Genomic DNA, 16283 nt, shown 5'->3' with positions numbered 1-16283 from the left:
TTACACATTTTGACATGATTTGAGTCATCATTCTGTTTAACCACAGGTCCAAGCCTCCCTAGTTTATGGTTGCATTTTGAATTATGACAAAATTTGTTCAGGGAAATTGAATTTGTGTGGCTGCCATAGAATACGTTGTACGTATCAAATTAAATGTATTTGGTTACAGTTATGTCTCGTTGCCATAGAAAATTTACATGAGTGGAACTGTGGAAGTATGGAGCCAAGAATAAGGTAGTTGGAGATGAATAGCTCCCAATCTGAAGCATTAAAGAAAATTATCAGGTAGCTGATATGAACATGCAGAGGAGATTTCCCAATTGCAATGAGTACTGTGTCAGACAACAGCTTGAACGTTACATCAGAAGTCGGACTCAAGATTGGCCTTCGAGTTGGAGTCAACCTCGAGCCCTCTTCGGGATGCTTGCCATAGTTGGTTCTCAATGCCTAATTTCCTGAGCTCCATGAGTCCGCGCTCAACTGCGCATTGGAGTGAATCATAACCAAGTAAATTAAAAGAAAGATTGCGAGAATGAGAATACACACATTCGTGTTCAGGATTGAAACTAGCAGACTACTTGATGTGGAGAAGGAAGATGATTGTGTTTAACATGTGCGTGTGCGCATGCCTGTGTGTGTCGGATAAGGAGAGAGGGAGGGAGATTACCATCGACTGCATCGTGTGACGAGGAATACCGACTGCTGTGGTTGATCCAGAATTGCAAACGTTCTTCTGCTATGTCGGGTTCCAGACCATGGTTTTTGGCTCTTCTCCAGAAATATGTAAGCCAGGCCTGTGTGTGGATACCGAATGAGTATTTGAGAAAGGACTCATGAACACAAGTTCTTCCCTAAACCGAATCAGAAGGGTGAAGGGCTAAAGAACATACAACGGAAGTATGAATTTGATGAGATTACATTCATTTCACATGTTTGGCAGCAGAATTATGTTAGTATTATCGTTTATTAGATTGTCTCTAGATCATTAGATTGCATTCGGTTAGTATTTCATGACAAACGAGACAAATACAAAGGGATGGTTGGAGAGACAGAGAAATCTGAAATAGTTTTGGCGCAAATTTGTCCTTAGGTATACAGAGACATGTCTTCTCTGTCTCTACTATCTCAGTCTATGCAAATGCTACCAAGCACAAAGCCCTCGCACTTATTATCATCATTTCAGAGATCTGAACATCACATGTTGGTCCAGCAAAACAAGAAAACCAAAAAAAATATTGCTCAGATCAACTAACTTTGCTCCAACTTAACTTTCTCTGATATTTTAACAATCGAAACATGCTAATTTGTATGCAGATGCTATCATACCTGCTTGAATCGCACGTCTTCGGACTCCTCCTGGCTCAATTCTGAAAGAATTTATTCTTATGATTAATTTTAGCCAACAGTGTAATACAATATATTACTCAATAGCAGTGCCAAGACTACAAGCCTTTGTAAGAGAAAAACTTCTTTCATGATCATGCTTTCAGCAATGGACTTACCAAATGCTTCAAGATTTCCATCGCCGGCTAGTTTAATTTCATCTTCGGCCATTATAATGAGAAATCAAAGAAAACAAGTGAACATCAAGCAATCAGATTGAGTCATGTAGCAGCAATAAGATATAAATTAATCTTAAAATATAAAAAACAAGAACTCAAAACCAGAAAAAAAATCTAAAATAATATAGATTTTCATGCAGAAAATCATTCAATTTGCAAGCCATAATTAATTCATACCTGATTTCATAAAATTCGTCCGACGTTGCTGAGCCATGGCAAGAGCTACTGCTTCCCCTACCTTGAAAAAGAAAGGAAAAGGATGATTCAAGAGCTGCTAAGAAACCAGCACTTTGAATAGCCACTTGTCTAGAGATGAGCCAGATTATTTCCTTGATTAATTCAGAAATGTTTTCTTAAACATGTTTTCCTACTAGAAACCATGTAGAGCAACAGGAGATTGTGCAAAATAACCTGGATTAAAGCAAACTTGTTTTCATGAACTGATACTCGATGCCCAAATGACAGTAACAGTCAACTATCCAAAGCAATCTTTGATTAAGAGCTCTACATTTCATGAACAAAAGCGTAAAGGGGTTCCACTGGTTATTAAGTTGTGTTTGAGGCCATAAGAAATCAAGCAATGCTGCTTTTAGTGTCATTTTACAACCTTTGGATATATGGATGATTTGACATGGAGCATGACAGAACCTGATAGGAAATTGATGAGTGATAACTTCAATTATTGAACCATATGCATTCATTATTTTAACATGATTTTGCTTATCTAAGACTAGATCTTATAGCAAAAGCAACAGAGAAAACAACTGCTATTCGACAACAAATGAGCGAGGAAACTTCCAAGGGTGCGTCAGAAACCTTTAGTGAAGCCAGTTCTCGAAGGCCTTTCTCAACTAGAAGCATACTCTCAATATTTCCATCTCCAGAAAGTTCACTTCCTTCTTTTAGAACTCTCTCTCTTTCTTCTGCGTCATCATTTACTGCTCCAGAAGAAGCAAGAAGAACTTATTGAGTAAACTGACCATTTGAAACAAATATATAGATATATTTGGACAAATCCTCACCAGATGAATTCTCATCTTTAGCTCTCTGTCCAGCGGATAATACAACTTCAACAGGTAGAGGAGCAAAGGATGACCAGTACTCATATCTTGCTCCAGCAATCTCTGCGAGAATACCTGCAAAAAATTGCAATCCACAAGTTGGTTTTAGAAAGATTTCTTACTTAAAGTCTGCAGAATCAGAAGTTTAGATTTAGATAAAAATTCAAAAGCATGGGAATAGCAGTTCCAAAAGGCCAAAAGCTCAATTGGTTTTACCATGTTTAACACACAAGATCCAATATCGTGCAAGCCAGCACCTCTTTAGAACAACTTCTTCCTAAGATGAAAACTGCAAATCACATTACTAGGACATAAAGGAGTACAGAAGAATAAACAATGAGATGATAAGAAGCTAAGGTTGAAGAGAAACCATCTCTTCCTGAGTCAGTATCATTCGCTGTGTCATATTTTGAAGTGACTTAGCTTCAGACTGAACTTCAAGGAGTTGCTCAATCGCAGATGCGGCCTCATCCTTAGCAACCTAAATCATGATCTTGGAAATGTGAATTATACTGACAACACCTTGTCATGAATCTTTCAAGAATGGTTAAAAAGAAGAGGGACAAACATACAACATAAAAATTGTCGATACCTCAGCTTCCAGCCGAAGGGCCTCTTCAGGTTTACTAGTTTGTTCTGCTACTTTCAAAGCAGCCTGCAGTAAAATCGTGCTCATGCTTCATATTCTTCGTAAGTACCAATGATAGCAGCAGACATCTGTACTAGTTATGCATACATGCAAGAAAACATGCTAGCTTGTTTTTCTCTAGGGTGTTTTTCTATCTACCTTCTGGCATTTAGTGCATTGTGATAACTACAAAAAACACAAGCATATTGAAGTTCCAAACTAACATGAAATGTTTGCTAAAGATACGAACCTCCCTTTGTAGCAGAGCTGCTTCCTTTCTGGTGAAACGAAACAAATAATGATAATTAGAAAATTAAAATACAATGAGGCGTGAGGGATAAAAATTTCAATATTGATGCTTGCCTGCTTAAAAGTTTGGCTTCTAAGGTTACACCTTCACCTAGAGTAGCAACCTGAAGAAAAACATAGCATGAGACTGGCTCGAGGGGGATGTGTGGAATGTCAAAATGCTCTTGCCAGCATAAATGTTTAAATGCTAGCAACCAAGAATAGGAGGAGAAAGCAAAGGAAACAGACAGTGGTTACAAAAAATATGGAATCAAAGATCAACTACGGGCTGAAATTCAAATACATACTGCAGCAAAAATCTGCACAGTTGAACTTCACCAACATGAATATAACATGCTTTCAATTTTCTAATAGCTAGAATGGAACAGATTCTATCAGAATCTGCAGACACATTCACGCAATAGTTTTCTTGTCAACCACAAGAAAAGTACCTGTCTCTCGAGCTGCCGAGCTCTTGCCTCTGCCTCTTCATACTTCTCCGCCGCAAGCCGAAGCTGAATGAGGGGGGGAGGGGGCACAAATTATGATGGAGAACCAAAAGAAAAATATATGATAACAGAATCAAGATGAACCATTCATTATCATTTTTTCTCCAAAATCCATGGACAGCCTTTATTGAGTGAAGATGTTGTGTAAAAACATTATCTGTGAGAGATTTTACTATCTATCATATTAGCCAATTGACTAAGGCAATTGATGGACCTTATAAGTCAACTTGGTGGATCAGGAGATGAGAAAACCAGATTGACATGTACACGAAACACATTTATTTTCTTTAAATTGGAACGTTCACAGTATGAGGAGTGCCAACTGCAAAGATACATGCAAATGTAGATAAATGCTGGCCCACCTTGTCAATTAAACTTTCATTTTCTTCCTGTAGCATGTCAATCTGCAATAAAATTCATAGACAATTAATAGAATCTCCAAAACAGCAAAATCTTCCATGTTTTCCCAATTACGTTGACCTCAAATAATGGTTATTTTCTTTTACATTAAGTTGAAATTTGGATAAACTTGAGCATATTCACAGCAGACATTCACAGCATATTATTATTATAGTCGGCTATGAAATATTCCATACCTCATCTTGTAAAGCAGAAGTTGAATGCTGAATGCCAGAATCTCTTAAGTTCATACTTCCCCAGTCTAATGACAGCCTGCAACCATAAAGTCAAAATGAATTAGTTGTATTTAACTCGTAGAACACATCTGCCTTTGCCTTCAAGATCTTGAAATTAAAAATAATTACAGTTGCAGAAGGGAATTTCATTGTTTAAATGTCACCAAGAAATCCACGCTCTATATTCTCCGAAATTGAAATCTCATTTCATTGGTGGCACTATTTCTCTTCTCTTTGAATACGAAAGTCATGTCAAACAGAAAATAATCATATCGTTTAGAACTGCCAATCAAAGATAGTCATCCCTTTTTTTTATTATTTTTTGGGATCATGAATGTTCAAATCTTGTGCCAGATAAAAGGTGGAGGAGAGGTGAGTAATATAACTATAAATATTCTAAGTGAAAATATGCAGGTTTAGAGCCTCAAGATACCTTCTATCCTTCGGGTGATCTGATGAAGCCATAGGAGAGACAGGCCTTAGTGATATAGTTACACTAGAGGGTATGGGAACTGTCTTGATGCCGAGGCTGGTAGCTGAAGTAGAACGAGCAGATGGAGGTTGTTCTACAGAGTTAGTAGATGATCGACCAGAACGAAGAGATAGAGGTTGGTCCATGGAATTGAAGGATGGTCGTCCCACCATTCTGGAACGGGCAGATACCGGTTGTTCTACAGAGTATGTGGGCTGGGATGCCGGGGCTGCTAAAGACACTTGTGCTGATGATGGTTGTTCCACTGCATTGACAGATAAAGGCGATCGACTACTGGTTGTTGACTGTGTAGATGAAGGTTGTCCAGATCGGCCGGTACGAACTACCTAACAGAAGTTCACGTTTAGAATAACATTGAGAAGGAAAATCAGTATCAAACATCAGCTGTTTAATTAGATCTTAGCTCCATAACTTATCTATAAAAACTAATTCTACAAACAAAAATCTATCAGCATCATAAGCATGAAATAGTTAAATAGCTAATCACCGCAGGAGACTGTGATCGCATTGACTTCCCACCAGCACGTCCGATGGTCAACCCACTAGCCCTGGAGCCATAATCATGTATAAGCTCGTCATTATCACTGTCCTCATCCACTGGTTGATATGTCTTTCCCGGCACACGAACTTGAGCTGCAGGTTTGGTCTGCAGGACCTCATCAACTGGTCGGTATGTCTTTGCCGGAACACGAACTTGAGCTGCAGGTTTGGTCTGCAAGTCCTCATCAACTGGTCGGTATGTCTTTGCCGGCACACGAACTTGAGCTGCAGATTTGGTCTGCATTTTGTCATGTAAATCAATACCAGAACAGGTTTCAAATTCTTCGGATCCAAGTATTCAATACTTCAATAAAGAACCTCCCATTTGACGCCAAGTTCCAAGTAAGCAAACAACCATGCTTCATGTTTGTATTTTCTAACATTAGCCTGACAAAAATAATTATGTCCGAGAAACGAAAAACCCCCAACTTACCATTGGCGACCGAGGCTGCATTCTCCTTCCACCAGCAAGTCCAATGCTTCCAATGCCGCTTGCTTGATAATCATACGAAAGATCATCGTCTTCATCATCATCATCATCATCACCTGTCTGGTGTGACATCACCTGCGCAAGCCTCTGCGCCGCAGCCTTAGTTTGTACTTTCTTCATGTTGCTACCCACCCCAGCTGATCCTGACCGAGCATGGTGCATACGCAGTGGGGACATGGATGGTGATGATGGTGTCCTCGGCGTTCCTTCTATGCTAATTTGCCTTAGATACACTGGCTTCATCCTACGATCCATGCCAACTACAACAAAATATTACGAGATTGAAACGCAATAAAAAACAAAGAAAGATAGAACCAACCAGATTGGTTAGAGAAGAAGATAAACTTGATTGATTTAGAAAATGATGATCATTGACTGCTAGTTTCTTGAGTTATGTACATTTTTTCTTTACGTGAAAAGAAAAACCATTCAAATCGACCACATAGAGGTGGTCAGTTTGAAAATTCAAGTCAATTATGGTGATGGGGTAGTGATAATGGTTGAAGGAAAGAAGATTGTGGCAAGAACCCTTTAATCGTTTTGATGTTTAAGAGTAAATTTTATTGTTTTTGGAAATGAAAAATGGATAATTTTAGTGAATTGGAGAGATATGATCCGATTGATAAGGCAAGGAAGGAGGGAGGGAAGGTAACCGAAAGTGGAGGTAATTTTAACGGTTAAGTTTGGAAAATTCCTTGTTGAAAGCCAAAATGTCATCAAATGTGAATGCACAAGCTAGCCATGTGTATCTGACAAATAGGCTAAAATTATTGAGTCGATTTTAGTCCCTAGATTCTAAATGATTTGTCTTTTCAGGCATCGAACTAGATCAATATCATCATTAGGCCCTCTATTTATCTCTTTGGGTCGATGTCATTGTTCTTCAACGTGAGTAAAAGTTTCTCATACAACTTAAACTCCTGCTGATCAAGCTGCCAGCACAATTTTATATATATATATTACGCTATGGATTATAATTTTTTTAAAAAAAATATACCGGATATGAAAGTTATTTTAATATATTTTTTTATAAAAAAAATTAAAAATTTTAAATTGAAAAACTCATGCAAGCAAGATTAAAATATTCGATAATATAAAATAAGACATGCATTTGATTGTATTTACTAAACTTATTTATTTAAATAAATAAAAGATAAATATACACCTTAAAAAACTCAAGACTTCAAAGATAAATACAAATTAAACTGATCGAATAAACTTGCGCCATAAAAAATACTATGCAAGGTTGAATACATCAACAATATAATTTAAAGACAAATATTTTTTATTTTAAAAAAAACTTTATTTGTATAAAAAAATAAAAATGAATTAGAATAATGCCTTGAAAGATGAAATACAAACTGAACAACGAAAAAAACTTATATTAAAAAAACACGTAAAAATCGTAATTTAAGTCATGAAACCGGTATAAACCAATAAAAAACTTAAAGATAATTATAAAATCAATATTAAAATAAAAAAAACTAATGCAGAATAATAAAATCGTACGAAACCAAATTCTTACAAATTAAATATCGAAAGATGAAATTAGAAAAAAAATTACACAAAATGATAAAAAAACCAGAGTGAGAAAAAAACACTAAGTAGAGGGATAAGAATTTTCAATTGCAAGGTTTAATTAAATTTAATAAAAATAATTAAAAGAATAAGGGGTAAATTTAAAAAAATAAAAAATTAATTAAATGATAAAATTAAAAAAATCAACAAAAGTTTCAAAGACAAAGTTAAAAACTTTAAAAAGGAACTTAAATGAAAAATCAAACATATAAAAAATTAGAATTGAAGAACTAAATTGAAAAGAATAAGAACTTATATAAATAAAAAATGAAATAAAACATGTAATTTTACTATAGCTCAAGACACATTTTAATATAAATTGAACTCCAGCAAAATATCCATGTCATTTAGTTTTTTAAATAATATCTTAAGATAAAACTATAATTTAAAAACCTAGATGTGACTGGTAAGTTAATCAAGGTTTAAATTGATATAGATTGAAGAAAAAAAAATTTGGACGATTAGTTAAAAAATATAGATTGACTAGGTGAGTCAGTCACCCCAAGTCTGGCTAGTCAAAATCTAGTTATCAACTCATCAATTTTTCTTTTAAAATTTTTTATCAGAATAACTTCGTTTTAATTTATTTACTTTTTAAATGTCAATCCAAGTAGATTTTCTAACTTGGAATCTAGTTTATTCCGAGTTGAATTTAGAAACTAGGAATAAAACTATATTATAATTTATAATCGTTATAAATGTGGTAATATTTTATTTCACCTTCTATGGTTTGGAATTTCAACATCAACTCTATGTCATCTTATTATAGCATCCACGACCAGGAAGCTGCGTAACTATTCAATCTTCAGTACTTGCGAACGAAATCCTTCCTCCCAACTTTTTTTTTTTTATTATTATTGTTTTGATATTTTTTTTCTCCCAAGCATCCATGTAAATATTAACACGCACGAAATATTTAAGAATTCATTTTTACGTAAGCTTCCAATTATAAATGATGACAACATAATTTTTTTAAAAGCTACCGTCAAAGCATAGCCTGCCTGAGTCGGTTTTTAAAAATTAAACCGAAAAAATTAATGATCTGATAAAATTTAATTGACTTGATTAAATTAATTTTTTGTAATTAATTTTTTTAAATTTAATCTGATTAATTTTAATAAATAATATCATTTTAATAAAAATAATTAATTAAAATTAACTTGATATTTTATAAATTAACATGATTATCCAATAATTTGAGTATATGGTAGAAAATATAGAAAAATGTCAAAAAGGATAGTGAAGTTAATTTTTTATTATTATTTTTTGTTATCTTTTTGTAGACAAATCTCAACTCAACAACATTAAAGACTTCAAAGTTCAAACTGAAAACACAAGCATCAACATTCCACTTCTCAAGACCCAACTACATAATTCTCTACAAAAATTCAAGATTAGGGCTTGCCTTTAATCCCCGTAAAGCAATTTTTTTTATAAAAAAAAATGCCCAGTATTCATAGAAAGGGGCTTGTGTTAGAAATCCCTATCTCACAAAACCCTAATTCAACTCTCAAAGAAGGGACCTTTGTTGGGCCAAGTCTCTTCAATTGGCTCGTTGAATGTCATGGGTTTTTGCATAATGCGATTTTGATCTTGACTTCTCTTGCTTTTGTAATCTATTTGGCATTTCAAGCTAAAAAGAGCTTTAGGAAGCTTTCAAATGGGAGATCATCTATAATGATTGCCTATTATTGCAGTCTTTGGCTTGTTAGCTTGCTTAATTTTGCTTGGTCTTGCTTTCAGGTTTGTGGGTTTCTTCAATTTAGAGTCTTAATGGGTGATTTTTTTTGTGGGTTTTTAATATATTTTCTGATTTTTTGTTTCTTTAATGCTAATTGCAACTTTGACTCTGATTTTGGATGCCAATTTCACTGTTTTATTGTAATCTTAATTGGGTCTCTGAAAAAGTTCTCAGCTTTATGGGTTTGTTGTTGAATTAGCATTTTGTTTGTGTATTTCTCGATTGTGTTGATATTTTCATCCATTTAGATTTTGAATGGTTGTTTGCTTTGTGGTTTTTCCGAATTAGTGGAAAGACCAATGTTGCTTGATGCTGTTTTTAGGTTTCTAGTCAAAATTGTTTTGGATACCAGTTCGGATGATGTTAAGATTAACAAAGCAATTTAGAATGTGTTTGATTCTATGCATGTTACACTTTTCTAGCATCCCATCCATCAAGATAGTCAATTTGGAACTTTGATTATTCGTGCATAAAGTTTATGTTAATTAGGCAGAATCTAGGGATAATCTAAGTGGTAGGTTAGCTTTTTTTCCCTTCCCGATTGTTTGCAGTTTGATCGTATCTCATTTGGATGTTTTTGGCCTACTGATGTGTGATTACCATATAATCGTTCTGATGGATTGAGAATATTGATGTCTTACGGTTTATATCTATTGTTATGTGTTTAATGTTTCATGATATGAGTTATCTTTGGTGATTCATGAACACATTAACTGGTGAAATTATGTTTCATTCTGTGAGTTTAAGGGTCAGTATTTGTATGTATATCTCCATTGTACATTGCCCTTTTCTCTTCCCTACAGAAGCACAAATGTCAATTCAAAATGTTAGAGATTCAAAAGGATGGTATATTGAAAGACGATATAACATGTTTGCGGGCACTTGCTATAATAGTAGCCTTCCTCTGGAGTACCAACTATTTTCCAGTGTTAATGACTAATCTTTTGTATGAAATTATTTTCTTGTGTGTGGAAAATTGGTCAAACTATAGTGTAAGGTTGAGGGTGCTAAGAGATTGTGATCAGTTATGAAATAGAAGATGCAATCAGGAATTGGTAGGTTGTACAACAATATTTTAGTCTTGCTGTATCTTGTATCTTTTCAGGGGATGGTTGGCATGTTCAATTTGCCCATCATCTGACGCACTTAGTCTGAAAGCTATCTTGTTTCACTTGATTCTTTTGATTGTCATTATTTTAGAACATGAAAATCAAGTTACAGCCATTTGAAAATCTAAGATGACTCCCTCGATCCCAAGCAATCATGATACAGAGAGAAAAAAATTGTTTGACCTTCCTTGGTAAAAAAAATAATCCTTATTACATCATTAAAATGCAGCTCAATTAGCACTCTATACAGGTTAACTGAACATGTTTCTCCATAAGAATGTGTAAGACTGCATGCTATTGTAATGCCAGCTTTTGCAATAATCATCCAAGTGACATTCATCTCTCTCTCTAATTGTCCTGGATGATTTTCCATCTTTGCCATTTGCAGATAAACATCTGTTAAGCCTTGTAGCCGCTATCATTTAGATTAATGAAATGCGATTACATCATTAGAAGATAGTGTAAATCCAGTCATGCCAGCATAAGGCTTTAATCTTTGGAGCTTCTTCTTGCATGTACTGCTAGGCCCTTTAGATACTACACTCACATTACTTTTTCTTGTGTTGATTCAGGCATGGGAATGCACTCCTGGAAAAGAATTATTGTGGAATATCTTATCATTGTTTACAACATCAGGAATGCTGTTTCTGGAAGTAAGCTTGATTGCCTTTTTACTGCAAGGAAATTATGCGAGTGGATTGGAAGATTTGACACAACCTTTTGGTGTCTCAGCCCTCATTGTTGGTTTGGATATATTCCTCAAGGTATTTTCTTTCTTCCTATTACACCTTTGTTGTTCTCTTAGTAGCATTTCTCTGGCATTGACAAAGAATGCTACCATCAGATAGGGAAGAGATCTTAAGTCTTCTTTTCTAGTGTGTTGCATTGAAACTTTTGACAGTGAAGCCAGGTTATTCTTGTGCCCTATTTTAGAATGGTCAAACAAATGCCAGCACTCTTGAGTTTGAAATGCTTGTTGAATTACTTGTCTAAGCTATGATGCACATATAGAATACTGGTATCCAATCTGTTAAAACCTTTGGCTCTTGTATGTTATTGCAACGAGTCTTACATTGTGATTGTTTTTTTCTTACAGGCTGTATACCTTTTTGGATTTGGGATTCCTCTGTTCATTGATAGCAATGACCATTCCCATCGCATGAAGTGGAGCTTGTGGGTTATCCACAGACTTGTGCTGACTGCTGTTTATGGGTTGATAATGTTCATGTATCATTCCAAGTGGAGGGAGAGGCTACCCGGTAAGTTTGTCTAAAATTTGCATATTGGCACAATCAATTTCTTGTCAATTTCAGAGCTGTTTTTTTTTAACTTTTATCTCTACCCTTTTCACAGCAAGACCTGCATTCTACAATTATATTGCCACTATGTTCATCTTGAATGCACTGGCACTGTTTGCTTGTGCACTTACTGGACATGGGGCAGGTTTTGGTTACTGGTAATTATGGATCGATCTCCTTATCACAATATTCCATTTAAACCTTTCAGTAATTGTGTGGAGTTTGTTCTCCAAGTGCTTTATTTTCCCCTATGTTAAATCTTTCTTGTACAGGTTGTATGGGATCACAATAGTATGCTACCATGCCTTTTACCTACCTCTTCTGTATGTAACCTTTTTAGCAGACTTTTTCCAGGTAATCATAATCATTGGTTCATTTTTCCTTGTTTTTCCAAATTTATGTTCTTCGGTTTTTAACATATATGTTGTAAGATGCTAGAAAGAGTGATTAATTAGTGGTTGCGCTTTTGATGACTATAGGAGGAAGGTTTGAATCTGGAGAATGTATACTATTCAGAGATGAAAGATGCTGGTTTCTTTGATGATGACTGGGATTGAAAATTGAAAATTACCACTGTTTTGTCAGGAAGCAAATATGTTGTGAGATGTAAATAGAAGTATGCTACTGGAATGTAAGAGAGATTTGATCAATTTTGTAAAACATGATCGTTCATGATAGATGTGCATTTGATGTCCATGGCGTATAATAAGAATAAGTGAATTGTGAAGCTCTGTTTTGCCCCCAGTATCTTTGATGTGCTAGTTTCTTCTTGGTTGGATGATACTAGAGGATGGTTAACGTTTGGCTTGGCTAGTTAGGGAAGACGGTAATTTTTTTTCTCAGTTTCCCCCCTTGGTTCGACCCCAACCTTGTATGGCAAAGCTGCGAAACCTTGCTTACATAGGTTATGGACGTTACAGGAACTTGCTCCACTCAGTCATTAACCCCCATTGGCCTCTTGACTTCTATGGTCATTTTTTAGCTGATTTGCAACTAGATTTGTTCCATATTTATGTAAATTGAGAAAATTAGTTTTGGGGCAATTTGGGTAAATTATTAGCTGGCTGTCAGGATGGTTTCACGCATGAGAGGGCGCTGGCTTCATTGATGGTCACGCCTAATTTGGCCTGAATCTTGGAAAGCAAATGCAGGCATACTCAAGTACCGAGGGCACATCTCATTCTCCCCGGGATTCACCCTCGAGTGAAAAATGAAACAGAAAATAAGTAGTAGTAATAATAATGTGATGTAAAATACATCATGTAAAAAGTTTATCAATATTAAGCAAGAAATGCCAAGTTCGTTTCTGAAAACACAACTCAAGTTCACAACCTGGCGATTTATGAGTTTTTCTAGAAGAAACCAACAAAACATAACCACAACAAGATTGCCTAGCATTCCATCTATAGCAGACTAACAAGAAACATAAGTGCAGGTGAAAAATGATCTCCAACTCTGATCATTGTTTCCTCTAATCTTTCTTCTCGACAAGCTTCTCAATAAGATCAGCAGCATCCTGAACTGTTGCAATGCTTTGGGCACTCTCCTCTTCAACACTGATACCAAATGCCTCCTCAAGTCCCATCACAATCTCAACCTGAAAGAAGTGGCAATTAAATACAGGTCACCATATGCTAAAAACAACTGATTAAACCCTAAGATGATATGTTCAGGTTATATTCTTACTCAAAACATTCCCCACTACAGAATTCAGATGGAGAAATTATATCTAACTCAAAAGGCAAGGCAGTGAGGCATACAAACATAACCGTTCCTTTCACTTCTCAAGTTATTGAACAAACAATGTTTCATTTTCATCCCATCAAATGAACGTCTCCCACCATTCCATTAAAGTAGGCAGCTAAGGAACTAAAATTCAGAACTAATATCCATTAGTACTTTATTTTTTTGGAAACTAAATAGATCTATTGATCAAGCAATAGTTAAAAGCATAAGACAAGAAAATTCATGTGCATCCACAATCAACAGTCAAGGGGAAAACTTCGGATGTCAGAAGGGGAAGATGATGTCCTTGAAATGTTTCAAAAGAAAACATTCAGAGGTAAATGTAAGATACCGTATCAAGTGAATCAGCCCCAAGTGCTGTAAATTTGGATTCCCCAGTAACAGGAGTTCCATCAGCTAATGCCAGCTGTTTCTTCACTATCTCACACACCTTTTCAACTGTTTCTGGTTTGGCCTGCTCAAAGACATTTAAAGTCATCAATGAATATGAATGAAGAAATACAACAAGCACAATTCCAAACAATTCTGCATTTGATCAGATTGACGAACCACGTTATAGTAAACCTTGTAAAAATATATTTGTAGAAGACCTTAGAAGGTTATATAAATCAGTGTAGCATATTATTTTCCAAAGCCAAGAAGATGAATGACAGGTAAATACATCACATATACATATAGCATTTCTTCCTGGCCAACTCATGTGTTAACCAGGGAGCAGATAAATAAAAGGCGCATTCATGTTTTAATCAGGAATCTAGCTTTAGGCAATTCTGCACCCCTCTAATTTACAAAAGCATATGCTGAATAAAATCCCTAGCTACAAGGCATAATAAAAAACACTTAAACCAATATGTTAACCTTCACTAGGTTTACAGCATATTTCCAAAATCAAAACTTTTTAGAATTCCTACAAAAGTAAACAAGCAGGAAAAAACCATGAAGAACATCCAAATTACAACATGTCAATCCAGTTTGATTTTCCAGAAAAAAATATAACAAACCAATCATTTCCCAGGAACAATACAGCACAAGAGAAAACCATAAAATGCTAAAGCAATGTCAACAAAGAAACATACAGCACATGAAACCCTGAGGCTGCGAGCTGGCATAGACCGCAACCCAAAAGACAGGTAGCTTCTTCCTTGATTTGAAAGTGAAACTGGCTTCAAACTACAGATCCTGGATGTGGCCTGTTAATACGGATCCAAACATAAGCTTTAGAGAATCATCAATAACAAAAACAAGGGGGCATTATAAAACAACCAAAAAAGAATCTTTCAAACAAAGAATAACAAAGATCACCCTCAGCTCCCAAGAGATTTCAGCTTGAGGAACAAAGCAATTGCATTGTGTCCTACCATATATCCCATACAGAATAACAAGAGACATCATACCCATCATTAAGAGGGTATCTCAATGATAGCTATATTTCCAAATGCATGTCACTCTGGTTAAAAAGATTTAAGCTTTGCATCCAAACTAGAATTCACTAGATTACAAATTGATCGAGATATTCATGAAAACAACACAATGAAACCACACTAAAACTACGCCAAGAACAAAGAAAAACAACGCTTATCATTAGATAAAGATATCTAATCACATGCAAAGTAAACATCAAATCAAAAGCTTCCCGGATCAAATCAAGAGCTTAAATTTAACAGCAGATCTAACAGAACAAACAAAAAAAGAAAACAGTTATACGCCAAAAAGCAAAAACAAACATTAAAGAAGTGAACTTTATACCATTCCATGACGAGATTGCATGGAAATCAAAGAACCTGTGGAAGCGGCCATTAGAGATTCTAGAGAGATAAAAAGCTTAAGCCTTTAGAGAGACGGAGAGAGACGGAGAAAACTAAGTGTCTGTGAAATGATTTTGAAGGTTTATTTATAGGTGGCTAATTTCGATATTGTCAAGGGCGTGAGTGTTTTTATTTTTGGTAAACTACACTCTCACCCATAATAATTCGAAAATGACTCATTTTGATCCTTTATTTTGAGATTTTGTACTATAAAATTATGATGTATCCAAATTTCCAATTTGGTCGTTTTGTATAGTTGTGGAGGCAATTATTTGTGGTAGCTCTACCTGTAATTGTGTGCATAATAAATGTTTGAATAGTGCATGTTTGGCAATAATATTTATTGCTAAAAGACTTTTATGCTTGTTCATACCAGAAATTTCTAGATTGATGTCCAAAGATAAAAGAAATAAAGATATAAACGTGTTTGATTGAAAAGATAGGGGTGAAAATCTAAATTAAATTTATCTTTATAATAATTTTGAAGTAAATTTCTATATTTTAAAATAGAAAATACATGAATTATTTTGTAAAAATATTTCCAACAACTTTTTAAAAGTTTCTCTTGGATTCTATGAAAAGGTAAGATAGGAGAAAACATGAAAACAACAAGTAGTAAATGAACGGGGGAAAGACATTCAAGTATGTTCAGAAAATCAAGGTGGGGAGAAACTTTAAAATAAAGGGACTAAAGTGAAATATCACTACATTTACAAGGGCTATAACAGGTGGTTTTCTCGTTTTATTTTCTGTGCTCACCGACGGCCGTGTTTGGCCTAGAGAAAGAGAGTTGTTTTGTA

At 35.1% G+C, this 16283-nt stretch overlaps 3 protein-coding genes across 3 annotated transcripts; 1 reads left to right on the top strand and 2 right to left on the bottom strand.

The window, feature by feature from the left end:
* Positions 1-154: 154 nt before the first annotated feature.
* Positions 155-6494, bottom strand: LOC133694874 (coiled-coil domain-containing protein SCD2). Its single transcript, XM_062116568.1, has 18 exons — positions 6150-6494; positions 5664-5954; positions 5117-5502; positions 4645-4720; positions 4411-4452; positions 3992-4054; positions 3615-3664; positions 3502-3529; positions 3216-3278; positions 2994-3104; positions 2840-2900; positions 2585-2698; positions 2358-2500; positions 1740-1800; positions 1503-1544; positions 1327-1367; positions 668-794; positions 155-480 (listed from the first exon to the last, which is right to left on the bottom strand). Exons 1-18 carry the CDS (start codon positions 6459-6461, stop codon positions 362-364), a joined length of 2130 nt encoding a protein of 709 aa, XP_061972552.1. The 5' UTR covers positions 6462-6494; the 3' UTR covers positions 155-361.
* A 2598-nt stretch (positions 6495-9092) lies between these two features.
* LOC133693321 (protein CANDIDATE G-PROTEIN COUPLED RECEPTOR 2-like) lies at positions 9093-12679 on the top strand. The gene is made up of 6 exons (XM_062114514.1): positions 9093-9527; positions 11207-11398; positions 11731-11893; positions 11988-12090; positions 12205-12286; positions 12412-12679. Exons 1-6 carry the CDS (start codon positions 9228-9230, stop codon positions 12487-12489), a joined length of 918 nt encoding a protein of 305 aa, XP_061970498.1. The 5' UTR covers positions 9093-9227; the 3' UTR covers positions 12490-12679.
* A 514-nt stretch (positions 12680-13193) lies between these two features.
* Positions 13194-15572, bottom strand: LOC133693264 (acyl carrier protein 1, chloroplastic-like). The gene is made up of 4 exons (XM_062114447.1): positions 15425-15572; positions 14755-14868; positions 14010-14132; positions 13194-13529 (listed from the first exon to the last, which is right to left on the bottom strand). The coding sequence occupies exons 1-4, from the start codon at positions 15473-15475 to the stop codon at positions 13404-13406; spliced, it is 414 nt and encodes a 137-aa protein (XP_061970431.1). The 5' UTR covers positions 15476-15572; the 3' UTR covers positions 13194-13403.
* Between the last annotated feature and the right edge of the window lie 711 nt (positions 15573-16283).

Source organism: Populus nigra, chromosome 5 (genome assembly GCF_951802175.1).
Source record: "Populus nigra chromosome 5, ddPopNigr1.1, whole genome shotgun sequence".
NCBI lineage: Eukaryota > Viridiplantae > Streptophyta > Magnoliopsida > Malpighiales > Salicaceae > Populus > Populus nigra.
The sequence above is the reverse complement of the archived record's forward strand: the minus strand, read 5'-3'. Positions and strand labels throughout refer to the sequence as shown.